The following is a 27,604-nucleotide window of genomic DNA, read 5'->3' on the forward strand; positions in this document are numbered from 1 at the left end:
AAAAGATGACTTTTTGGAGAAATTTGCTAACGTTTGCTAACGTGCCACGGGAGTTCAGAGCTGAATGGCTCAAGGTTAAAAAGAAGCTGTCGCTACAAAATGTAGCAGACTAAGGAAGAACTGCCAAGACTTCTAAATGAACAATGGACTAGTGAATTTGCCCGGGCATGTAAGAAGGAGGTGTCACAGTTTACTGTGGTACGAGGTGGCTCAGCCAATGGAGAACTAGAATTCGTCTGCTGGAATGTGAAAAATAGTTAGCTCAGCTTAAATTAGGGTATAAGAATAGGTTCAGAGAACACATAGTTGGCTTACGCTCGAGAATTCTGGAGGACGATGTTATGCTGATGGACTTTACACGTGAGGACAGGAGTTTTTATTAATTACTTTATTATTAGGTGATGAGGGTAGAGACAGAGAGATAGTTAGGATTTTGGAAAATGCTTAATTTTACTTATTCCTGCTAATGAATAATAATTCTTGATTTATGCTCTTTTTATTAATACTGAATAAATCTTTCTTTATGACATTTTCTAATGCTTGTTTAATAAAATACCAAAACCTAAGTTTTTCTAGATGTGTCAAAATAAACTTTCTAAAATGACAAGCTGGTCTTGATTATTGCAGATGGTTTAAACAACTATATTTAGATCTTATCGCCTCATGATTCAAGCGCTCTATTGTTGTTATGGGCCTAGTGTTGTAGTGTAAGTTTTGTGGTAGTAGATAGTGTCATTTGTGCAATATTTTGGTGAGAGCGCTGGATCACTCCCCATCCAGAAAAGATGGCAATTCAAGATATTGACACACGCTTACAAAGCCCTTCACGACTTTGGACCGACATCATTAACCAGTGCCTGAACTTCCACCAACCATCCAGAGACCTTCGTTACGCCTCACACACACACTGTGCAGCCGCCGAAGCCACAGCAGGGGACGTTAATTCTCCTTTCTTGCCGCCAATTCTTGGAATGGCCTCGCCTCCACCTCTGGGCATCACCCTTGCTGATGGAATTCAGGAAAATAATCTAGACCTGTCTTTTCGACTGAGCCCATCAACCTAACATCTGGATACCCTCACGTGTGATTAGCAGCACTATACAAATACTGTCTGATTGATTGATTGACTGACTGATTGGAGACAGTGTTGATTGTGTTGGTGTAGTAGGGAGCCTTAGCTGTGAAAATGTATATTTTTCATGTTCTGCACAGTGTCTTCCTAGAGGTGTGATCTTTACCATTTCTTTTCCTTACTGAAGATGGCTAGCTTGCTTTCTGTGTGCACTTGGTACTAACAGAAGTAAGGACTTATGATAAGTTGAATGAGTGGATGCAGGTTTGTGGCTGTCAATGTTGACTTGGGCGTGTAGCTGAGGACAGTTTGAGTATTGACCTAGGCATAAGAGTCTGATAAGGTGTTCAGAATAGTTAAGGCAATCTGTAAAGCATTTATGGAGAGATTTCTGAAGCTGCATCATTTCTGTTTGTGGGACTGTGGTTGGCCAGGGTGAGAAGGTCTGATTCACTCACGATATATATCACATAAAATACCCCTTGGTATATTGCAAGTCACCAAGGAGTTCCATAACCATATAGAGGAATGAGGCCCGAAGTCCGAGTTCCTTTATAAGGTTTTGTAACTCCGAGGTGACTTGCAATATCCTTATCATGTACGCCAGGGGGTACTTTATACCATATAATACATGATCACACCATCACCTTTTCCGTAAACCACCTAAAACCTTGGTGCATAGCTCTTTCATATGAAATAGTGAGCATGTTTACATACATGAAGAATAAAGATGAAACCTCTAGTGCAAAATGAAACATATCAAAAACCTGTTAGATATTTGTTGCAAACAGATATTTGAACTGTTCAATAAAAGTAATTGTTTTTTTTTTCTTTTTCCAAAGCTGCAATAGCTTGGATTGCCTAGTAACATGCAGAAAGATTCTAGCTTTTCTCTAACCATCTAAGGAGTGCAAAAAATAAACATGTACTCTCTGCTTGTCATTGTAAGCTAGGAAAATAGAGCATAAGAAAAAAATGCAGCATTCAGTTTTCATTGTTTTAAACAGCTGCTACAGTTATGCTCCTCGACCTGACCTGCCTTTGACCTCGGTTGCTGGGTCTAGCAGCAGCCATTGTGATGTCAGAACTCGACTGTTATACCTAGCAGCAGTCTAGTTCTGACATCTTTTCTTTATAATCGGCGACTGTGTGCGTCACAAGTCGCAAAATTAGAAACTGGCATTTTTACAGGAATTGTAACAAACTAGGTGGGGGAGGGTCCAAGGGATTTTTTTTAAAGACCAACGAGGAGAATATCCCCTAATCGTAATTAATAACACAAAACAACCTCGGGTCTACACTAGCACACAAATCCTATGTTTACATCAAAAATGTGTGTAAAGTGATAAAAGGATTGGAGTCTCTCATAATCTCTCATCAATAAAGGGGGGATAATCCCTTGAAGGACGAAAACACTCACTCATCATAGGTGACATGCTTTATCATATGGGTTTCTCCTCCTAGTAGGAAAATCTAGTCCTACTGAGTGCTTCAACTTCCTCACTGTGAGGAAGGAGCTCAGGGATGTTTTAAAGAGATAGTCGCTATCTAATTTGAGATGCTAAATTCCCATATGTGAGTGTTAGGTGTAGTGAGAGTGCAGCGCAAGAAAAGGAAGCCGGTTGCAGCTCTGTACCGTGATGGGGTGCCGATGGACAGAGCGGGCCCACTTCCCTGAGCTGTCGCCAGGTACAGGTCAGGTGACTTATCCTACTATTATGGATATTCCCAGTAATACCTGACATCAACGCACAGGATTACTGGTGTTGTATTATCTTTTCATGTATTCAATATATTGAATGTAGCAGCAGCATTTGTTAACCCCTTCGCCGCGAGGGTAATTCCCGACGGCGCAGGAGGGAGGGGGGGGAGATGTGGCGCCGCGGTGCTTGTAACGAGCCAGCCTCGTCATGAGTCACAGTAGAGCTCCTGATTAATTCTCCTGCACAGGCGGGGAATCAATCGCGTGTAGGCGGACCACGACCGTTATGACTAGCCCAGCTCGTCATGAGCACAACTCCACTATGACTCTTGACGAGCTGGGCTCGTTAAGAGTCATAGTGGAGTCATGAGTCATGAGCATGGAAGGGGTTAAATCATTCTGGTCCTGAAGAAAGCCAAAGATACATTATATTGATCGGAAGGCTGAAACGTGTATACCTATACCTATTGAGTAGTTTTAAATCAATACTACTCCTTGCACTTCTTTTTAACCCTGCCAGTGAGAGCAAGCATTCATTAGGCAGTTTTAAACTCGCCACCATTGATTTCTTTTTTCCTTTTCTTGCGCTGCACTCTCACTACACCTAATACTCACATATGGGATTTTAGCATCTCAAATTAGATAGCGACTATCTCTTTAAAACATCCCTGAGCTCCTTCCTCACACTGAGGAAGTTGTAGCCCTCAGTAGGACTAGGTTTTCCTACTAGGAGGAGAAACCCATATGATGAAGCATGTCACCTATGGTGAGTGAGGGTTTTCATCCTTAAAGGGATTATCCCCCATTTATTGGTGAGAGATTATGAGAGATTCCCATCCTTTTATCACTTTACACACATTTTTTGATGTAAACATATGATTTGTGTGCTAGTGTAGACCCGAGGTTGTTTTGGGTTATTATTTTTACAGAAATTACAGAATCCCATGTATTATAATAACAAAATGGCAACATGGCCTGCATAGGCTAGGGTCGCTGCAAGGTGTCCGTGACAAATAGCCTGGTAGAGCACCTCAGGTCTAGGATGTTGCCTTTGTTGAGAGTCATGACTTGTCTAATGAAGGCCGTTTTCACAATGCAGGAAACTGTTCATTTTATTGTGTTGATGCTGCTGTCTCCTCAACAATTCTCGTCAACGAGAAATAAGTTGTCGTCATGATGTCAGAGATCTGAGCGCTGATGACTGAGCTGCCTCTAGGAGACCAAACAATTCAGTAATCAAATTGTTTAATTGATTGGAGATTCTTGCAGTAGACCTCAGAACCAACATGGTGCATGAATGACTTGTGAGACCGCCTGTCAGTTTGGGATGATGATACACATGTTGGGTATTGTTAGATGTGGGAGTCTCTCGTTGGCAATGGTATTCACCTTTGCCCAAATAGGGACCCTTACTTCTAAGTCAGGATAAGGGGATTACACTCCTTAATAACCCCTGCTCACCCCCTTGGTAGCTTGGCACGAGCAGACAGGCTTATCTCAGAGGCAGTGTGTTAAGCATTTGTGAATATACACAGTAATACAGTGAAAACACTACAGATGGACACAACTCAGGTTTTATAAAAACAAGTATTCTTTATATAGACTTAACACAAGACCACAAACGACAAAAATCCACAATACTATACTTAAGATTGCTTAAAGATAATAAAACGTTGCTTAGTTCCAGCTGATGATAAATGCAACAAAGTTCTCAACAAAGTACCTGGATGCGTAAAGCAAAGTAAACAAAAGGTTTGCAAAAGGGGAGATGTGTCGGTTCCGTGATCCGGGGGAGATGATGCATTGTGCCTCAATGCTTGCGCAGAGTAGGGGATGCGCCGTGATTCTTACCGGTGCGGAGGTGATGCGTAGATTCTCGGTCTGCAGGCCCGTTGCGCAAGATGGCACCTTGATGCGATGCGATGATCCGGTTGCGATGCGAGAAGATGGTGCCCTTGATGCGGCGATGCGATGACGATGCGTAGACGCCCTGGCAGCCTTGCGACAACTCTGTACTTTTGAGCTGAGACAGGCCCTGCGACACGCTTCTCCGGTGATGCAATGGCGACTCTCTCGATGGCGTCACGCTTCTCTGGTGATGTGACAGCAGGCAGCTTCGATGAATACACGCTTCCAGGGAGATGCGTCGAAGGCTCGCTTCTCGATGCGTCGCGCTTCCAGCTCCCCGTGACACGCAAATGTCTGGAGTTGAGAATTCCCAGCAAAGAAATTCCGAGGAGATCTGAAGGTGAAGTCTTTTGTCCCGGAAACTTCAGCAGGAGGCAAGCACAGTTCAAGCCCTTGGAGAATATTCTGTAAATGATGAAAGTCCTTAAAAAGTTCCTTCTCCTTTCCTTGGCAATGAAGCAACCACTGCAGGCCAACCCAGCAAACAGCACACTGGCAGAGGGGCAGTAAAACTCTTGCAGCTCCCTTGGTTCTTCTCCTTGGCAAAAGGTTTCTTGTTCCAGAAGTGATCTAATTTCTTGGGATCAGGGTCCAAATATTTAAACCCCAAAATCCTTAGTTCTCTGAAGGCAGAGAGGCCTCTGCCTAAGCCAAACCAGTTCCTGAGCACTGTGTTTACATGACTCTTCTTCCTTTCACTGTGCAGGGCAGAGACATCAGCCGCCCCACAGGAGGTGGAGCCAGCACAGGGGAGGGAAGATACAGCCCTGGAGCACTTTGTTGACATGATTCCTTCTCTCCTTTCACAGTGCAGGGCAGAGACATCAGACAAGCCACAGGAGGTGGAGCCAGCATTGTAGAGGGAAGGCCCAGCCCTTTTCAGGTCCCAGGTGCAACTTCTCCCTCCCATCTAGATGCAGATCTCTCTATTCACCACTGGGCTGCCCCAGTCTGTCTCCTGGAATCCCCAGCCCTGCCACTCACAAACCAGGAATACACAACCTAGCAGGGGCAAGCCTGGACAGTTAGGCAAGAAAATACCTACTTTCTAAAAGTGGTATTTTCAAACACAGAATACTAAAACCAACTTTACTAAAATATGTATTTTATTATTCTGAGTTCAGGCATACTAAATTCGAATTTCTACCATGTTCCCTGTGTCAGTTAGGATTATAGGAATGTAATAATCTAACTGCCCATTCTGGCCTATGGAGAACAGGTAGCCTCCAATAGTGAAAAACAAAAATGGCTGTAATTCACTATTAGGACATGCTACACACATCAGAGCATGTCCTACCTTATACTTACAATGCACCCTGCCCTTGGGCCTACCATAGGGGTGTCTAACATGAAGCAAAGGGAAGGTTTAGGGACTGGCAAGTGGGTGCACTTGGCCAAGTCGACATGGCAGTGCTAGACTGCATATAGGCCTTGCAATGGCAGGCCTTAAACACACTTTACAAGCTGCTTCTGTGGGTGGCACAACCAGTGCTGCAAGCCCACCAGCAGTATTTGATTTACAAGCCCTGGGCACACCTGGTGTACTGTACATGGGGCTGTCAGGTAAATCAAATAACCCAATCATGGAATCACCAATTAGTACATCGATTTAACATAGGGATCACTTTAACTGTGGCACTGATTAGCAATGGCACAGTGCCCAAAGCATAAAACCAGCAAAACATATCAAAACAGAGGAGGCAATCTGTCAAAATGGAAGGGAGACTCAGGCCAATGATGCCAGGTCTAACATGTGTCCCCTCCAGCTGAAATGTGGGGAGAACTACCCTTCCCCTTGGGAGTTCTCTTCACTAAGCCGGAAAAATCTGGACAGACCATCAGAGTTGGCGTGTCCTGTTCCAGGGCGGTGTTCCACCGTTAAGTCCATACCCTGTAGGGAAATAGACCACCTCAACAACTTTGGGTTCTCACCTCTCATCTGCATTAGCCATCTGAGGAGCCTATGGCCGGTCTGCACCAGGAAGTGAGACCCAAACAAGTATGGTCTCAACTTCTTCAGTGCCCAGACCCCAGCAAATGCCTCTCGCTCAATTGCACTCCACCTCTGTTCCCGTGGAAGTAACCTCTTACTGATGAAGGCTACAGGTTGGTCTAGGCCCTCTTTAGTAATCTGTGATAGAACAGCCCCCACACCATGCTCTGAAGCGTCTGTCTGTACAATGAATTCTTTTGAGAAGCTGGGTGCATGAAGCACGGGTGCTGTGCACATGACAGTCTTCAGGGTGTCAAAAGCCTTCTGACAGGTGTCAGTCCAGTTCACTTTCTTGGGCTGCTTCCTGGAAGTCAGCTCAGTCAAGGGTGCAACAATGTTGCCATACCCTTTGACAAACCTCCTGTAGTACCCTGTGAGTCCTAAAAAGGTTCTCACCTGTGCCTGAGTCTTTGGGGGTTCCCATGCCAGGATGGTATCAATCTTGGGTTGTAGGGGCGCCACCTGGCCACTACCTACCTGGTGACCCAAGTACACCATGGAACCCTGCCCGATCTGGCACTTACTCGCCTTGATCGTGAGGCCTGCCTTGCGCCGTGCCATCAACACTTCCCATAGGTGGTGCAGATGTTCCTCCCAACTAACGCTGAACGCTGCAATGTCATCCAGGTAGGCGGAAATCCTCCAGTCCAGCCATCACCTGGTTGACCATCCTCTGAAAGGTGGCAGGGGCATTCTTCATCCCAAAGAGCATAACCCGGAATTGGTAGTGCCCATCTATTGTGGAGAATGCCGACCTCTCCTTAGTCCCATCAGTCAAAGCGATCTGCCAGTACCCAAATGTCAAATCAAACGTGCTGAGGTACAGTGCAGCCCCTAACCGATCAATTAGCTCATCAGCTCTGGGGATGGGGTGTGCATTAGTCCTGGTGACTGAATTGAGCCCTCTGTAGTTCACACAGAACCGGAGTTCAGGTGTGGCACCTGGCGAGGCATCCTTTGGGACCCAGACCACTAGGCTGGCCCAAGGACTGTTTGATGACTCAATTACCCCTAAAGCAAACTATCTTGGAGACTTCCTCCTTAATGTAAGCTCTGACCTTGTCAGTCACTCTGTAAGCTTTGTGCTTCACAGGAGGACTGTCTCCAGTGTCCACATCATGGACGCACCACTCTGTGACACCAGGAACCAAGGAAAATAGATCGCCGCATTGCCCCAACAGCTGGCGACAATCTTGCTGCTGATCAGGGGGCAGAGAGGCTGACACCATCCACTGACCCATTTTGCTCTGTTGCAGACAGGAGGTCAGGAAGAGGCTCTGTCTCCTCCTCCATTCCATCACTTGTCGCTAGGAGCAGCCCACTTCAGGCCTTTCTAAGTGGGGCTTTTGGCGGTTAACATGCAGAACCCGCAAGGGGTTCCTGGGAGACTGCAAGTTCACCAGATAAGTGACATCACTCGCACAAGGGTCCACAGGGGCCATGACCCAAACTTTCTGTCCAGGCTGAAGCTCAATCAGAGTGGCATTCTGATCGTACCACTTCTTCATTTCCTCCTGGCTGGCTTCCAGATTCGCCTGAGCGAGATCTCTGAAACACCGAGTCTGGTTCCTGAAGGCCAGCATGTAACTATATACATACTGGGGAGGTTTCCTGGGAGATTGCTCCCAGCATTCCTTGACCAAACTCAAAGGTCCTCTCACCGGGTGTCCATACACAAGCTCAAAGGGGCCGAACCCTAGGGACTTTTGTGGCACCTCACGGTAGGCAAACTGAAGAGGACGTCCCACTTACGCCTCATTGGTTCTTCAAGACCCATGATCATGCCTTTAAGGGTCTGGTTGAATCTTTCAACCAGCCCATTACCTTCCATTACCTTGTGGGTGGTAAGGAGTGGTGAACTTGTAGGTAACACAACACTCCTTCCATAGAGACTTCATATAATTAGAAATGAAGATTGTACCTCGGTCAGACACCACTTCTCTGGTGAAACCCACACGGGAGATGATCCCCATCAGTGCACGTCCCACCACGGGGACCCTCACTGTCCTAAGCTGAATGGCTACCAGGTACCGGGTAGCATGGTCCACCAAGACCAGGATAAACCTGTTGCCCATGGCTGTCTTGGGGTCCAGTGGCCCCACAATGTCAATGCCCACCAGTGCAAAGGGGGTACTGACTACAAGGAAAGGTTGGAGAGGGGCCTTGTGCCTCCTTCCACTTTTCCCACTTGCCTGGCAAGATTGACAGGTCCTACAATGAGTATCTGAACTCTTCCGCATCTGGGGCCAATAAAAGTGGGAGATAAGCCTTTCAAAGGTCGTGTTCTGCCCCAGATGACCAGCTAACGGAACATCATGAGCCAAACCCAGTAGGAAGGCTCTGAAGCGCTGGGGTACCACCAGCACACGGGCTGACCCAGGCTCAGCAACCTTAGGCTCGCTATACAGGAGACCGTTCTGCCAGTAGATCCAATGTGATCCAGACTGATCACCTGCTGCCTGGTTTGTGGCCTGTTGCCTCAAACCCACAAGAGAAGGGCACTTCTGCTGCGCTTCACAAAATTCCTCCCTGGAAGGACCCCCTTCTTGCTGCCAATGGGTCTGCGCAGGCAGGTTCCCCAGTTCAGAAACTTGTTCCCCTGTAGGTTCCAGGGCATCCCCCTCAAGGTCTGCCTCCTGCTTGACCGTGGGAACAATGGGGGCTGGTTTCCCGCGCCCCCTACCTCTTCTCTTTAAGGCAGGTCCCTGGGCCATACTTTCAGGCTCAAGGGTCTCCTGAACATTAGCTGCCATAGACCGAGTGGTCACACACGCCCACTCAGGCAGACCCAACATCTCTAAATGCGCCTTCTTCTCCACCTTAACCCAAGGGGAGCTTTCTAAATCATTGCCTAACAGACAATCCACAGGCATGGCTGGCCTACCAGCTACTTGAAGAGTACCAGAGACCCCCCCCCCACCCACTCAAAGGGAACTTGAGCCACTTTGCACTGGCTCTCTGTGTTGTCAGCGGCAACAACTAGGAAGTATGCATTGGGGACCATCTGCATCTTGGTAGTAGGAATTGGGAGTTTTCAGGAAAAATAACAGGTCCAAGGAAAAATATTCTTAAAAAAAAAAAAGTATGTGGTCACGTTTGTTCTACACTCACTAGTAGTGTACACTAATCACTGTATATGAAACACAAATGCAAAGTCCAAATCCTCACAGCGGACCACCAATGTTAGATCTGGGGGTCTCTAATTGGCAATGGTATTCACCTTTGTCCAAATAGGGACCCTTAATTCTAAGTCAGGATAAGGGGATTACACTCCTTAATAACCCGTGCTCACCCCCTTGGTAGCTTGGCACGAGCAGACAGGCTTATCTCAGAGGCAGTGTGTTAAGTATTTGTGAATATACACAGTAATACAGTGAAAACACTACAGATGGACCCAACACAGGTTTTATAAAAATAAGTATTCTTTATATAGACTTAACACAAGACCACAAACGACAAAAATCCACAATACTATACTTAAGATTGCTTAAAGATGATAAAACGTTGCTTAGTTCAAGTTGATGATAAATGCAACAAAGTTCTCAACAAAGTACCTGGATGTGTACCGCAAAGTAAACAAAAGGCTCGCAAAAGGGGAGGTGCATCGGTTTTGTGATCCGGGGGAGATGATGCGTCGTGCCTCAATGCTTGCTCAGAGTAGGGGATGCGTCGTGATCCTTACCGGTGCGGAGGTGATGCGTAGATTCTCAGCCTGCGGGCCCGATGTGGTACGCAAGATGGCGCCCTGATGCGATGATCCAGTTGCGATGCGAGAAGATGGCGCCCTTGATGCAGTGATGCAATGGCAATGCGTAGACACTCTGGCAGTCTTGCTACGACTCTGTACTTTGGAGTCGCGACAGGCCCTGCGACACGCTTCTCCGGTGATGCGATGGCTACTCTTTCGTTGGCGTCACGCTTCTCCGGTGATGCGACAGCAGGCAGCTTCAATGAACACACGCTTTCAGGGAGATGCAGCGAAGGCTCGCTTCTCCGGCAATGCGACGATTTCAGCTGCTGCGGCGACACGCTTCTTCTCGATGTGTCGCGCTTCCAGCTTCCAGTGACACGCAAATGTCTGGAGTTGAGAATTCCCAGCAAGGAAATTCGGAGGGGAGCTGGAGGTGAAGTCTTTTGTCCCTGAGACTTCAGCAGGAGGCAAGCACAGTTCAAGCCCTTGGAGAATATTCTGTAAATAATGAAAGTCCTTAAAAAGTTCCTTCTCCTTTCCTTGGCAATGAAGCAACCACTGCAGGCCAACCCAGCAAATAGCACACGGGCAGAGGGGCAGTAAAACTCCTGCAGCTCCCTTGGCAAAAGGTTTCTTGTTCCAGAATTGATCTAATTTCTTGGGATCAGGGTCCCAATATTTGTACCCCAAAATCCTTTGTTCCCTGAAGGCAGAGAGGCCTCTGCCTAGTCCAAACCAGTTCATGAGCACTGTGTTTACATGACTTCCTTTCACTGTGCAGGGCATAGACATCAGCCGCCCCACAGGAGGTGGAGCCAGCACAGGGGAGGAAAGATACAGCTCTGGAGCACTTTGTTGACAGGATTCCTACTCTCCTTTCACAGTGCAGGGCAGAGACATCAGACAAGCCACAGGAGGTGGGGCCAGCATTGTAGAGTCAAGGCCCAGCCCTATTCAGGTCCCAGGTGCAACTCCTCCCTCCCATCTAGATGCAGCTCTCTCTATTCACCACTGGGCTGCCCCAGCATGTTTCCTGGAATCCCCCAGCCCTGTCACTCACAAACCCAGACAAGGAATACGCAACTTAGCAGAGGCAGGCCTGGACAGTTAGGCAAGAATATACCTACTTTCTAAAAGTGGTATTTTCAAACACAGAATACTAAAACCAACTTTACTAAAATTTGTATTTTATTATTCTGAGTACAGGCATACTAAATTCGAATTTTTACCATGTTCCCTGAGTCCGTTAGGATTATAGGAATGTAATAATCTAACTGCCCATTCTGGCCTATGGAGAACAGGTGGCCTTCAATAGTGAAAAACGAAAATGGCTGTAATTCATTACTAGGACATGCTACACATATCAGAGCATGTCCTATCTTATACTTACAATGCACCCTGCCCTTGGGCCTACCATAGGGGTGTCTAACATGAAGCAAAGGGAAGGTGTAGGGACTGGCAAGTGGGTGCACTTGGCCAAGTCGACATGGCAGTGCTAGACTGCACATAGGCCTTGCAATGGCAGGCCTGAGAGACACTTTACAAGCTGCTTCTGTGGGTGGCACAACAGTGCTGCAAGCCCACCAGAAGCATTTGATTTACAAGCCCTGGGCACACATGGTGCACTGTACTAGGGGCTGACGGGTCAATCAAATAATCCAATGATGGGGGGGAGGAGCTACGCTAGCAACCAAGATGGCCGCGTAAGCTCCCGGCTCCGCCGACCTCCGCCAGCAGCTCGTATATCCTGATATGGATCTTTAATTCGCACTGGACCCCCGTGTTCATGAGGTGTTCCTGAATCTAAAGGTGCAATCCCGAGATTTCCCCCTTCTCGAATTATGAAGATACGCCGTGTTTTCATTCTCGGCCTAACCCAGCCTGGAAGCCGGGGCCTCGATTTCTGACCCATCCGGGTTGGAGTTGAACAACATCGGCCGCGGGACTTGGGCTTCGTCCGGTCTCCCGAAGTGGGGCATATTCTGATTGTTTTGGATGGCGACACTGTGATCGGTTGATTCCGAGGATACAGTAGCGTGACGCACCGGTTGCTGTGGTCGGGGGTCCGTCACCCGGAGACTCTGCTAGCCATCCGGGGTCGACTGGCTTGGGCCCTCGCTTGCGGCGAAGGTGTCGAGATTGAGAGCGCCCATCGTTGTCATTGGCTTTACGTGTGCCTGTTACCCCGGAGTAGTCGACCCCCGGGGTTCGAGTCCTGCTCTATCGCTTCGTGAGAGGGGATGGAGCGGGCGGACGGTCCGCCATAACTTCCGGCTGTAATGGCCGCCATTGGGGCGCTCCACTCGCAGTTCACTGCCGCCATCCAGAGGATGATTGTAACAGTGGACGACCTCTGCCTGAGACCGGACTACGACCCTTCGGTATGTTTTCAGCAAGCCGTGGTGCCTGCAGTGCAGGGTGCGCTAGAGACTGAGGACCCCGTTCGGAAACCGGATTTGATGTGTTTTGTCGGTTCCCAGATAACAGCCTGCGAGCCTTGGACTATCGTCGGCTCATCCGGCTCAATCCCGATGCCGCCTACGATAGACATGGACAGTTTTATACGCCGTAATAAGTTTCTCAGTGACTATTGCAGTGTTTTATTATCCTTTTCCTCCTTCTTGGTTCAACCATGTTCTTGGGACTCATTTTCGGTGGACAGCTATCCTTGTTTGATTTGTGGACATCGAGAACTATTATCCTGGTTTCGATCCTACTGCACTGACCTGGACTTTTCTGAGCGCTCTGATTCTTCCATTGAGATGGCGGTACGGGTGGGAAGGGCTCGCACAAAAACCCGTAGTGGCCAGGGTTGAACTTGACTGACTGGGTTTGATAAAATACCTTGATTCGATGAGGGAATTGTACCTATAATGATGTGGGAGTAGGGTGGTTTTTGCTAACTCCCCCGGTTGGTTTATAACTATAGCTTCATACTGTCTTGATTATGTTTCGGGGTGGTCGCTTCTGGCGGGGGGTAAGGGAGTCCGGGAGCATGTTTGATTTCTCCTCCTCCGCTCTTTTCCTTCTTGTAGGGTTAGTTCTTGGGCGACAGGGGGTTAGGCCGTAGCCATTGCAGGGGTGCAGGGTGGGGGGTTTGGGGGGGTTTATTTTATTTTATTTTGTTCTATGGCCTTTTTCTTTCTTTCTTTCCTTTTACGAGAGGTGGGTTGTTTATCCTAAACTGATTTTCTCATTCATGTGGGTGTCTACTCCGGCCTTAATTATTCTGTATTTTGGGTTGATGGGTCTTGCAGACGGAAGTCAAACTGGGTTGTTTAGCATATTGTCTATCCTTCTTTATATGCTTACATACGTTTACCTCATAGATTTATGTGTATTTGTTTATCTGCATTGCCGTATTCGCCCATCGCCTACTGTACTGTATCTTAAGTATGACACCCTATTTCTGTAATGCCTCCTCTTGTTTTCTTCAATAAAAAGACTTTAAAAAAAAAATCCAATCAAGGAATCACCAATTAGTACATCAATTTAACATAGGGAGCACTTGCACTGTGGCACTGATTAGCAGTGGTACAGAGCCCAAAGCATAAAACCAGCAAAAACATCAAAACAGAGGAGGCTATCCGTCAAAATGGAAGGGAGACTCACGCCAATGATGCCATGTCTAACAGGTATAATCTAAAGACGAAGTGAAGATGTCCAAGTTGTGCAAGGTAGTAAGTGAAAGCCAATTTTCTGTGATGAACAGTGCACTCAGACTTTATAACTGCAAAGTGTTTCTGAGCAATATGTGCCAAGTGTATCTGTAAGGATAGTTGAGAAGGACATGAATTATCCATGTGTGGGTGGTTCATTAGGGTGAGGTGTTCAAATATTTACGGTGTGTATAATGGTAATGTTTCGATTGCCTCAGCAAAAGCACTCAACCCACCCCTACACTCTCAAAAACATCTATTTAGGTCCGGGAAACGGGAAATAACATAATAAATAGCATTAAAAATGTTCCTGCATAACCTGTTTTTTCCACTTTGAATAAATCGAGCAGTTACTGACCTCACATACTTGTACATGAATGTATTCTATCTTCATTCATTATTTTGTATTTTTGCCTGATTTTCATATAAAGTGGAGTGTGCAGTCACAGATGTTTAATAATGTAATCCCATAAAGTGCATAATTACATCAAAGTATCAAATTTGACAACAGTACAAAACAAAAAAGAGACGAATAAAACCCTATACCTTTTGCTAATGGTATTATTTGGGCAGAGCGATAGCAGCTGGAAGAACATGGTGACTGCTGATAAGTCTGAGGCATCAGATAGAAGGTTCATGAGTGAACGAGTGAGTCACTTATCAGTGCAATACTCACCCGAAAACATCTTTGTGCTAAGGGTACGAAGGGACAACTCAGCCAAAAAAAGAAGAGAGCAAGAAAAAACTAACAGAAAAGGTGAGACTTTGAAAAGTTCCATGGTTAATGGTCTGAGTAAAGTAAAGTTAGATGGTTCCTGAGCTCTGAAGTCACTATGGGAAAGCCCTCATTCCCAGATGTGTAAAATGCAGAAAAGAAAAAAGGAGGAAGCTCTTCCACCATTCTATTCACTTAGCCAATCCAGGCCATAACAGTCTCAAACAAGAGTTGCCTTTTTGTCCAATCCCCTTGCTAAGGACTCCTTGGGAGAGTTTTTTAAACTGGGTGGTTCCTGTGTGCAGAATTTTCTGTTTTCTGTTAAGTCTTCTGGCTGATGGAAAAGCAATCCGTGGCCCAAATGTTTGAAATGGACTAACGGGCCAAAGGTAACATGACCGTAATTGCTGCAGTTCGTGAACATCTGTGGGGCTGGAGGTCGGGTGTCCTGCATATTTTTTATTCTAATGACAAGTTTGCCTTCCGGACACTCCCTTTTTATTTTTGGCCTACTCTCATAATATCATCTAACCCAAAAAACTATTTTGCCAGTTTTATTTGCAAGCCCCCATGCCTCACAGAACGATAAATGTATCATTTAGATGCTAATAATTCTTTGAGATAATAGTTAGACGAAAGGGAACATGTGAGGAGTTCAAAACAACTTTTTGTATGTCATTTCTCCGGTCTGTAATCAAATAAATCATTTTTACATGGCTAGTCTGTTGCCCTGTCATGTGTTATTACTGTGCTGCCTACTTCTAGAGGGACTTGCGCTTAATCACCCGGGGAACATTTTTTCAAAACTGCTGCTTTGTTAGGCAAGAGTCCCATTTCTGAAATGTTCCTCACTGATATGCGGAGATCAGTCCACTTTTCAGTTGATAATTATTCACAATTTAAAATGTTTTTCCTTTGAAAGGATAACATTCTGTGTTTAGATAAGTGGAAAAAAATATATTTTTTAATGCATGAAACTATAAGACACTGATACAACAAAATCTTAAGAAAGCTCAAAGTGGTGGGAACTTTCTATATGAGGGCTATATGATCACAAATAAGACAGGACCACTGCCACGCATCTCCTTGTGTCCTATCACTTGAGTAAAATGTGTACTTTCCTTCTGCTTGGAACATAAAGAATCTGCAATGCCCTCTCCCCATGTCCCTATTAGTGCATACTCTCTCTTTTGTCTTAATAAATGCTCATTCCCACTAACTCCCTAGTCCTGTCCTGTGATTGTTGGGGGCACTATCAGTTTCATCTTAAAGTCCATCTCCAACCAACACAGGAGCGACCAGAGATAACGCTATGTACCATTTTTTCAAGTTTTATAATAGTCTTTGACTAGGTAGCCTTTCGCAAGCAGGGTTTCCAGAGACTGTACACTCGAGTATTTGGGAAACAATCTGCATATCCAATGGTCCACACGTGGTAGTAAAGAGAAAGTAGATATCCTCACTAGATAGCTCTGTAGGCTTTAGGTTGGAGAGGCATTTAAAACTTTATAGAGGTTGGGAATACCATCAGTGGCTAAATAAACCTCTGAGGACCAAATTCAATCAGGTAATCTCAACACAATTTGCCTTTTTTTTCTTCATTTTATCGAGCCACTTCAGAGTACCCACATCTGCAAAGTATTTGTCTTTGTGACACGTCATCGCTCTGTATTGACTCCACCTTGAACTCAGTTGCCCGTGTTACCCGGGTGTCAGTTTCTTCCTTCCTGGGCAGACGAATAACGAGCGGCGCGCGCGGGGTGTGACAGTTCAATTACACTGCGCTCCATCTGTGATATTCACAGAAGCGGCAAAGGGGGCGGGCTGAGGGAAGTGATTCACTGCTCTTGTGCGGGATTTTGATTACACATCTCATTTTGGTTGCAGGCCGAAGCATTGCATTCCGGGGAGAACGCGGCAATGATGAGCCGGCCATCGAGATGATTAAAGTGTCTCACTTGAAGTAAGTGCACGTGGCAGCAGCCTTGTCTGACCTGTAGTCTTCAGTCGCAAGGACATGATGAACATCTGATCTATTTGGCTCATGGCGTTGCTGTGGTTCCCCAAAGCTAGTCTTGTCCCAGGATTCCCCACTATGTTTGGATTAATAACACTTGCTGTGTGATGGATGAGTCTTGTGATATTGTGACTAGAGTTCACAGTAGTTTGTGTCAAGAAACAGTTAATGCAGGCACATTGCATAAGTGTGCACTGTTATTCTGTGATACGCAGTCCTAATACATTGTCTGCCACACTGGAGACAAGTAGGGCTAGTGGTATCAAGGTCGGACTGGCCTGGAGGGCTATCTGGCAGGGCCAGGGCTCCTGGTTCAACTGGTCAGTGTGTGGACTGTTATGTTGACTGCTTGTGGGCCTCTATTATGGCCCAGTTGACAGGTTTTTACCATTGATTTCCATTATACTGCCACAAATATTGTATGAAGAAGGCACAAATGCAAGCAGTTTCCCACACCTTGCAAATCGCCAATATATAGTGTCTTTGCCTGCTGAAAACTGCCCCGATTTGCAAATATGGGCCACTTCTTTAGCTGTCTTATTCAGTAATGGGGCTTCTTTTATTTGGGTACCTCGACCTGTTTGTCGCAGTCCTTTCACGTTTGTCATCGCAAGCTGCAAATAATAATTGTTGTCGAGTGTCACTATTTCAGTGCATATCTTTAGTATTCAGTGTTGCTAGAACATGTTTTGTGCCTTGAACAGCATTTTTTAAGACTGAAAATATAAACAAACAATACAACTATTAATCTAAACCACAACAGTATTTTGAAATGACAGAACTAAACACAATGAAGCAATACACAAGCACCATGATGGGAACAGTTGCCAGATGGCCACAATTGTGATACACGTTGATGTTCGCTAAACCACCTACCGTTCATTTAATTTCGATTTCTTATAAACTAATAGAACTCTTATATGGCTATAAATAGGTGTGGATGTATATATATACACATATATATATATAGCTAGATTGGTCTTATATTTTTGTGTGATCTTGAATTCTGTATATGGACTGAAGAGTATAATTCTAGTGTTGCTAGTTAAGACTGTTCACTGTTCGTAAAGAGAGAATGAGCCCTGAAAATCCAAAAGCTCTTGTATCATCTGAAAAGTGATGAGCAGGAGCTCAGACCAGTGATATCTGCAACATCACAGTTCATACGGTGCACAATAGAAAGAGAGGAGGCTCGGGTAGGAATCAGAATTGGTAGAAGTAGGAGCACATTCTGTGCTTAGTTCACGTTGGATACGAGGAAAGTGATTGATATACTTGTTGAATAAGCAGACTAGTATTGGTTGTGACAGTTTGGTTTCAAAGTAGCACTCCTTTATACAGAGACTTAGTTGTGGAATTTGGCGCTCCTGAAATGAAGAGGGGAAGCTAATTTAAAGCACAGAGGTGAATGTACAGGATGTGCATTTGAACGAACTTGAGCAATAAGAAGTAATAACTCGAGTACATCTGCTATGGAGTTGGCTAACAACAAGTCTTGAGAGTGAAGCAGGACATTTGAATGAGAAATCCATTCCAGATAATAGCATACAAGGAGTAAGACCAGGTCAGTTGTTCTCTTATATAGAGTCTGAATAAGCTCTAAGGAAAATGGTATTTTCCTGATAGAATAGTAGAGGTGCGTACATCTTTACGAAGAGACTATGGGTCAGATGTATCAAGCCTATTTGCATTTGCAAACTTCCAGAATCAGGCCGTTTGCAAATGCAAAAAGGTATTTTGGTATGTATTAATGCCAAATTACGATTTGGTAATAGTTTACAGAATCACTGTTTAGCATTGAGAATAGATACCGATCAGGGATTTGGAAGGGGGGTGTTTAGGGTGTCCCTTCAAAATAGTGATGTGGAATGGTATGTATTATTATTCTGCGACCTAATTCCAGTCTTAAAACAGTAATGCTTTACCACCAATTGCAATTTGTTGGTAACCCTTTCGCAAATGGGAAGCTTTGAGAATGTAAAAATTGTTTTTTAAGAGCAGGCAGTGGCCCAACGGATGACCTATGCTCTTAAAAAAATTAAACCTAAACTTACTTTTTTTTAAATGCACCCCATTTTCCAGAGCGTGGGGAAATAAAGCCTGAGACATCTCCGGAGCTGCATACATCATATCCACTAGTCGTGAGGTGAATGAGGGATGAGACTGCTCGTCTGCCTCTTCCTGCCAATGGCACATTGATTGCAGGGAGAGATGAGGCAGGTCTGACTACTGTGCACCCTCCATGCCTCCATTGGTGCAAGAGCGACACAGCACTACACTTCCCAGTGGCCTATTGTGTTGAGACACCCTCCTGGACAGAGCATATGGTGAGCTCTACCACACGACATAAATAAACCTAGACTGCTCATGTCCCTTTCTCGAGCTCCTACCACACGTTAAGAGAGGTGTGGTGGGTCCATACTCTGATGGGGCCTGCGACTGTGGCGGTCCTTGATGAGACTGTTATACTCGCCTTCTCTAGACTAGCTCCTGTGAAGCATCCGATATGAGGTCACCTTCTGATCCCCTGAATTGACATTTATATTTGCACTCGGAACAGTGATCCTTGCCCGCGATGCTTTAACTGACTCTCTGTGCCGCTTTATTTGGACAACTCACTAGAACATATAGGAGGTCTGGCATATCTCCTGAGTGGAGGAGGGTACCCTTGTTACTCTTCTCCTCCACGCTACCGGCTAGACGACAACCAACTGCCAGTGCGGCCTGACGCGCCTTTGTGTGACGGAACCACAGATCACGGGAAAGCGAGGAGGACACCGGACTCATTCACTGGGGAGCCCGGGGGCACGTCTCCCGTTCGGCTGGAGCCTGAATTACGCAAGGGGGGAACTGAGTCCCTCGCAGACGATAAGCTAGATACAATTTTGGCAGCCATAGCCTACACCAGGGTGACCTTACATTTGTTTTCGGGCATGTTACCTAAACGGGGCTCACACTTCATGAACTACTTCTTTCTATCACTGTTCTTGAAGGATAGATACACTCCTTAACGGCTAAGGTCTAGCCTCAGTGAGACTCCACTATTAGAGTTCCCACACCATGGGTCTGCTAGTCATCGTTCTGATCGATGCTGTTCTTGAGGTTACCCTGAGAGGGGAGTAGGGAGTTATATTTTATAGTTTCAGCAGGTCATGCACCACATTCTACACCAGTACCATGTTGAGTATGTCTTCCAAAGCTCCAAAGGGACATGACTAAGTTACAGATAATTACATGGAATGTTCAGGGGATGGGGACAGCTCACAAGCGACACCTTGTCCAACAATATATCGGGCAGCGCAGCATGCCCATAGCGTTCCTTTAATAAACGCAAGTTGCGGGTGGTGAAGATGTCCTATTGCAAAAGCGGTGTGCACAATGCTACAGCACAACCTGTTCAGAGTTTGCCCATGGGGTACTAATATGTAGTCATCCCACAGTTCCCTTTTGGTACCTTGTCACGGAGATTGATCCCGAAGAGTGGTACGTCTTTGAGGAAGGTCAACTTGATGGCCGACCGCTCCTATGAGGCAGCATCTATGTACTTCGCTCCGACGTAGCACGATTCGAACAACACAGATCACTATACTTTATCAGTACGACCTGCACCGTTACTAGTCAGTCCGACATACACTGTGCATTAACAGCTTATTATAAATTATTGTATGATCCTCCTGCCCTCGATCGAGCTGCTGGCATACAAACGTTTCTTGAGGATATCACTCTGCCCACTGTAGATCATATAGCTTGTGAGGATCTTGGATTTGCCTATCACAGAACAGGGGTTGAGGGCTGCCATTCGTAGATTGGCTACATGTAAAACTCCCAGGTTGGATGGCCTCCCGGGCGAGTTCTATAAGACCTATGTAGATCTGCTGGTCCCCAATTTACTTGAGTTATACCAAACTGCAATGAAGGAGGGAAGTCTACCTCTGACACTTCAAGAATCCCTTATAGTCTCATTGCTGAAACCTGACAAAGATCCGCTAGAGGTGACATCCCACTGTCCATGTTGGGCACTGATTGCAAAATACTCAGCAAGGTTATTGCGGGCCGCCTCCTAAAACATATGCCTCAGTTGGTCCATGCAGACTAGAATGATTTCATCCCTAACTGCTAAACCACTCTAAAAATCTGAAGGTTCCTTGGGAGGCTGGAGCTGGCACTGGCCATATGCACCTTTACTACTGATAGATTTGGAAAGGGCATTCGACACGTGAACTGGGCCTAATTGTTCGCGACACTCTGGAAGTTGGGCATTATTGGATGCCTAATGCGCCTCATATAACTTTTCAACACATATCCTACTGCCTGCAGTAAGATAGACCAATTAATATCGGCCTCAATAATGATCAGCCGAGGTACACGTCAGAGATGCCCCCATCACCTCTCCTCTTTGCCTCAGTAATGGAAGGAACCACTTGCCCAACATCAGCGACGCGATGGGGAGGAGTGGGGTATCCCCCTGGGGAATAAACTACATGTTGTTTCCCTTTAAGTGGATGATGTGCTCCTCTATATCCGAGATATCAGGTGGGTATCTGGAGAGATCGAGACGGCCCTTGAGGAATTCTGGGCTGCTTCGGGTGAGTGAGTGAACTGGGCGAAGACCTGTCTGTTCCCCCTGAGCCCGGATTGCCTGCCGCATCGCCTGAAGGTGCAACCCCACCCTCTGTGCTGGAAGCATCACACATTTCACGACCTTGGTATTCGTATTTCTCACAGTATGCAGGACTTAATAGATGGCAGCCTCGCGCGGGCCATTGTTTCCCTTCGTCCACAACTTGCGTTTTGGAGCACATTTCCACTTACAGTGCAAGGCCGGGTATCGCTTTCCAAGATGGTGATACTTACTTATCATCTTTATTATTTCCATAATCTCCCAGTCCATGTTCCTAGCTACACATTTTGCACTCTCCACTGCATGTTAGGAATGTTTGTTTTGAATAAGGGCAGAAGGTGCATAGTGCTCAGCAAGCTTCAGCTGCCAGTTAATAAGGGGGTTCTAGGTGCCCCTAATTTTGAACATTATTATTTGGTGGCTCAGCCGCAGTGGCCAACTTCATGGTTAGTGGGCAGCCACTTAGAAGAGCTAGGATTACCCATACCGGACCGTGCTTGTCCAATGATCGGTGAGTTATTGCTGCCAAAGGGCAATCTCCCGATGCTGTCGAATAAGCTCCTGACGATAAGGCAGGCCACCGACACTAGAAGTAAGTCTGTGTTGTCCTGGACCCTTGTGCTGTTTGCATCGGTTCGAGCAGATACCGGAGATCTGCGTCAGTTCTAGTTGTCCTTTCAGGGACTTTCTGTGTAGAGAGGGGTTAGAGATCTGGGATGCAGTGGGGGTGATTACCCTGGGGGCTTTATTCCAAAATGCTGCCCTTACCCAATGTGAGCAACTATGTGCAGATCATAACTTACCCATGGGCCACTTTCTAGCTTACCACACGTTATTTGCTGAACTACAGTGCAACTGGCAAATCACGGATACTCAGCCGTATACACATCGCCTTGTGCGCGCACTTCACATTATGGGAAAAAGACAGCGCACGATCTCCTAGTTCACCCGTGCATTGGCATACACCCCACAAGACCCATTTTACCACATTAGGCAGGATTGGGAGCACGATTTCGGTCACACCCTGACACAAAAAGAGTGGAATAAAATCCTACTATACCCATGCAAATTTCCCGCAATCCGAAATTCCAATATATGCAGCATAACATCCTACATGGAGCGTACCTCACGCGCCTACACAATATGGCGCTGCAACAATTTGGACCAGATGCGGTACTCAAAGCGCCGACATTGCCAGTATGTTTTGGACTTGCCCAGTGGCAATGCCGCTGTGAAGGGAGGTCACTGATGTCTTGGCAACTATCACGGGGAGGGTGAACTTGTGAAATATGGAAGCTAGCCTTTTGGGGCTCTACAGGCGTAGGAGGGAGCGCAGTGCCACCAATCATTTTATAGACGTGGCATTACTTATAGCCCCAAGAACTATCTCAATGAAGTTGATGGACTCTTGCCTGCCAGTACTTGCAGTATTAGTACGCGGCCACCCTAAAATGGGGTAAAGCCCAATTGGTTGCTCTCCGTAGAGAAGAAGTTTGGGGCTTGCGCAAAGTACCCATTGCACGGGAATTGGACACACTCCTCAATGATCTGCAGGTCCTTTTAGAGGAGTCCTGATGTTACAGGACTGTTTGATAGACGGGACGGCCACCATACTCCTTTATGCTTTATGAAAGTAACCCTACCAAGTCCACTTTCCTTTTTAGAAAAGCATGCCTGTAATCTGGCTATATTTGCGTGTCTCTTTGTCTTTACTTCACTAATTAGGACTAGATCGAGTCTATATGGGATTTGGCAGGATGGGCTGCCGTACATATATTTCATTTTGCTACTATTAAGATTAACTGTGCTTGATAAGACCTGCCAATTATGACTGTTTACAAGTTTGTTTTTCTATGCACTGTTCTGAACCAATGCCTCCGTTAGAGTATGATGTAATTGCTCATGATATCCATCATGTCTGGGAACAGGTAATATGATACTGTCCATCAACGACTTATGTACTTGATATGCATCTGTCTGTTACTATCAAAATCAATAAAAATGGTTAAAATATTTGGGCGGATTTGGGTGGATGCCAGGATTACCATAGTGCAATCCACATACCCTTTCTCAGCTCTCAAAGCCGATGTTAAGTGTGACCGAAGAGTTCAGCCATCCTCTTCGGCCATCTTGAAAATGCTCAACAGGGTAGGGGATCATTTACGCCATTGGTTAGAGCATCCCCAGGGGTCATTCCAAACACAAGTTTGTGCCAGGCATAAATGTGGCTCCTCCAGGCCCCCACTACAGAACATTCCTGGACCTGTGGAAGATCAGAAGAGGACTGACCCAGCTGTCTGAGACCTGCAAAGAGCCCTCAAGGACTGGACCTGCTCTCCCTTTTGTGCCCAGGACAAAGTAGTGGACTCCAAATGTCATATGGCTAATCTCCACTTCAAGCTACAGTATTCAACAAGCTACAGGCGGCGTTTCTTGCAGCTGCCCGGCTGACCAATGGCAGCTGGACCTGGACTGCTTTATCTTGATTGTTTCAGTGAGTCTTTAAGTGCATCCCTTGAGGTTCAGATGGAGCTTTCGAAGTGGTATCCAGTGGTAGATTGGGACTTAAAAGACTAAAATCAGAAGGTATAATCTTGACTATGACAAACCTGGTTAGTGTATCTGATCAGCACTCCATTGTGGTCAGCATCAAATTACACCTAGGCCCTGTTTTACTGCAACCATTCACTATCATTGCCACTTTGAGCTTCTTGGAACTTTTTCTACTTTAAAACTTTAAAACTCAAATCTCTAGTTTACCTCATTGATTTTTTTTCATTTTGGTGTCATTTTGTTTGCTAAATTTGGCTCTCTTTTTCTAATTCATTTTGGGATTTTTTATTCTTTTGCATTACGACGTTATTACAGTTTTAGTACTGCGCAATACTTTACACATTGTCTGTATGTTAAACCTGTCTGCTCTGTTCCATAGTTGCCAGGGGATTGAGCTCAGGTTAATTAAGTGACTTTAAGGGTTCACCCTGACAAGGATTGCGATTATTACTTGAGGCGGGTACTTGCCCTCTCAACTAATAACCCAATTTCTAACAGTCACAACGTCTGTTTGTGGGGCCTGGGATCAAAGTAGAATCCAGGGTCTGCAGCGTCTGTGCCCAGATAAGCGAGAAGGCCATACAGGCCTGTGAGATCAAACTCAATGTCGGCAAACACAAGAAGACTCCACACTGCTTCTGATCGAAGTCAAAAGGACGGTCCTGATCCCAATCCTGAAAGTTGTGAAATAAATAAAGAAAAGCACAGGAGATCAAATCGAGAATTGTGTCTTTCCTGCCACACTCGAAGTCCAGAGAGGGCGCAAGGACCGATTTGTGCTTACTTGTCTGGCTCATGATCTCTATCAGCGTCAGTTCCAAACTTGGTTCCAAGCAACCCTTAATTTCCATGTACATTGACGATGTTGCAGCAAGTTGAGACCTCAAGTAAGGCCATGCTGTGTATGTTTAATTCTTGACTTGCTTCCTCTTCCGTGCCTTTGTGCCCCAAGTATGTGGTACACCCTCCATTCAGACTTCAGCCTGCGGTTCTGCCCTTGGTTGTACCTGCAGCGGGTTTAGCATCAGCTCCAGTGCATTTGTTCCAATGCCATCCCTTGTGCCAGTTTCTCTCACATTGCCGCAGCCGATGCAGATCGAGGATGTCCAGTGCAGTCCCATAGCACTAGTGACTCAGAGCTGAAGCCACCATGACCTCGGCTGCTGCCTGAACAGTTGTGCCCGACGCAGACCGGAATGCAGTCACTCGGCAACCCCTCTCACGCCGATACCTTTCTCTTACCACATGGTAGGGCCCAGACTTTACACAATCTTTTTGGCACGGATTCAGGCAATGATAACTATAATTATAGGGATGACTGTGTTCCCCAATATGACGAGGACAACAGGTATGAAGAGTTTCAGGATGCCAGTGGGCTGGATAATTCAAGTGATACTGGCCTTTTGACCCCCTCTTCAATCCTGCCACAGCGTAAATATCCTCTTCTGGTTATGTGAAGAGTGGCTGAAGTTTTGGATTTACAGCTACCAACCATGGGTGTAAAACTAATGTACTGACTGAAGTCTTGCAACCTGGTCATGCTCCCACAGAGCCTCTATTATCAATTACCAAGGCCCAATGACGCCCATAAAGATACTGTTTTAGGCACTTGGTCCAAGTCTTGTTCAAGCCCATCTCTATGTTATGTTATGTTATGTTATATTGGTTTTTATAGAGCGCACGGCTACTCAAAAAGAGTGTCCCGGCGCTTTTATTTATGGTAGGCTGCAAACATAACACATTTAAAAAGGGGATGAGAATAACGAATAATAACAGAACAGACAGCAAAACAGGAAACCTACTGGGTGAATAGCCAAGTTTTAAGATCCTTTCTAAAGGCTAGTAAACTAGTGGCTCCCCGAAGAGTAAGAGGCAGAGAGTTCCATAATTGGGGGGCCAGTAGTCCAAAGGAGCGGCCTCCCAGACGCGCTCTCTTCACTCGTGGGACCGTCGCCAAAAATAGAGATTCCGACCTCAGAGAGCGTACCGGTTGATAGAAGGCAAGTCTCCTCTGGAGATACTTAGCTCCCGTCGCATGAAGGGCTTTGTATGTCAGGGTTAAGGTCTTAAAGGCGATCCGCTTACGGATTGGAAGCCAGTGCAAGGTCTGGAGCAAAGCCGTGGCGCTGGCCCGTCTGTTCAATCCATAAATTGCCCGCGCTGCTGCGTTCTGCACAACTTGGAGCCGCTGTAGCAGGTACTCTGGCAGGCCCAGGTATAGAATGTTGGAATAATCCAACCTGGAGCCTATCAGGGCCTGCACAGTCAGCTTTCTGTGCTCCTCCGATAGTAGGGGAAGAAACCTCCGCAGCATCCTGAGGAGGCCGAAACACATTCCCGACACCCCCAGGATCTGGGCCTTCATGGACAATCCCCTGTCCATTTTAACCCCCAAGTTCTTAGCCATCTGGGAGGAGGACATTGGGGGGAACATGTTAGTAGGCCACCAAACCCGCCAGTCTGGCTCCGTATCACACCCAAAGAAGAGTACCTCAGATTTATCGGAATTGCACTTGAGGCTGTGCAGTTGGAACCATTGAAACACAGCCCCAAGGCAATCCCGGATACTCTCCCCCTCAAAATCTCCTCCTCTCTTACACAAGAAGAGGAGCTGGGTGTCGTCTGCATACGATATTATCCGGGCCCCAAACGACTCCGCCAACGCCGCCAAAAGGGTCATGAAGATATTAAAGAGGGTCGGGCTCAAAATAGAGCCCTGAGGGACCCCAACACCCAGAGGCGGCATCACGGCGGAGTCTGGCGAGGCCCAGACCGTTTGCCTGCGGCCCGCTAGACACATAGATTGCTCATTGCCCTGCATCTGGTGACCCTGCCTTTCTTTGAAAGCACCCAAGACCGAATTGTCGGGTTGCGCAGGCAACGTCAATCCCAATGCTTTCCTACCCTGTCACCTTCCCGTAGATCTAAACAAATAAAAACATTTGGTAAATTGATTTTGTCCTACACAAACCTTGCTCTGAGATCAGTAAATGGCAAATGTTTATTCTGCCACTAATCTCGTGCCATTTGATGATGGCAAAATTGTACCAGCTGTTTTGAAAGATCTTTGGGCATCTTATTCCCATGATATTCAGGCCGCCACAATGCAGAAAAAATTGTAACCAGGTCTGGACTGGACTGGACACAACTGATTTTTTGGGTCACACCATGGGTACTAATATGGCTCTTTGATGCCATATCTAAATGAGTTCTACTGACTTCTCCAGGAATGGCCAGGCATCATTAATGGATATGCCGTTTGACTGCTCTTGCCTTCTAGATGACAAAGTAGACTCGCCTAGGAACAATTAAATGAAAGCACAGCAACAGCACCAGCTTTGGGTTTTTCTGCTCCCACAAAGCAATTACATCAGTATTTCCGCCCTCTGTGTGACTATGGTAAAGACTTCCCATTTTGTCAGCGCCAAACTCCTCCTCCAGCCAAGCAAGCCTTTCAACCGTTTTGTGGCAGGGACAATGTGCAATTCAGTCCTCTGCCCCTCCAACAGCTGCAGCTGGAAAACCACATAGCCATCCTGTCGAAGGCAGGATTCGATATTTCCTCCAAAGGTGGCAGGCTATCATGGCAAACAAGTGGGTCCTCCATTTTGAACAAATACTAACAGAACGACTGTGACTTAGTTTTACTGCACTCTGCATTGTTCCCACTAAC

General features: G+C 46.2%; 1 protein-coding gene across 2 annotated transcripts in view; it reads left to right on the forward strand.

The window, feature by feature from the left end:
• The window catches only part of WDR11 (WD repeat domain 11), a 677,364-nt gene that overhangs the window by 339,012 nt on the left and 310,748 nt on the right, over nucleotides 1-27,604 (forward strand). For both annotated transcript variants that reach the window (XM_078643933.1, XM_078643932.1), the window contains exon 13: nucleotides 16,628-16,703. In XM_078643933.1, the coding sequence (XP_078500059.1) occupies nucleotides 16,628-16,703 (76 nt within the window). The remainder of the gene's footprint in view (nucleotides 1-16,627; nucleotides 16,704-27,604) is intronic.

The sequence above is a fragment of the Lissotriton helveticus genome, chromosome 5_1 (genome assembly GCF_964261635.1).
Source record: "Lissotriton helveticus chromosome 5_1, aLisHel1.1, whole genome shotgun sequence".
Classification (NCBI taxonomy): domain Eukaryota; kingdom Metazoa; phylum Chordata; class Amphibia; order Caudata; family Salamandridae; genus Lissotriton; species Lissotriton helveticus.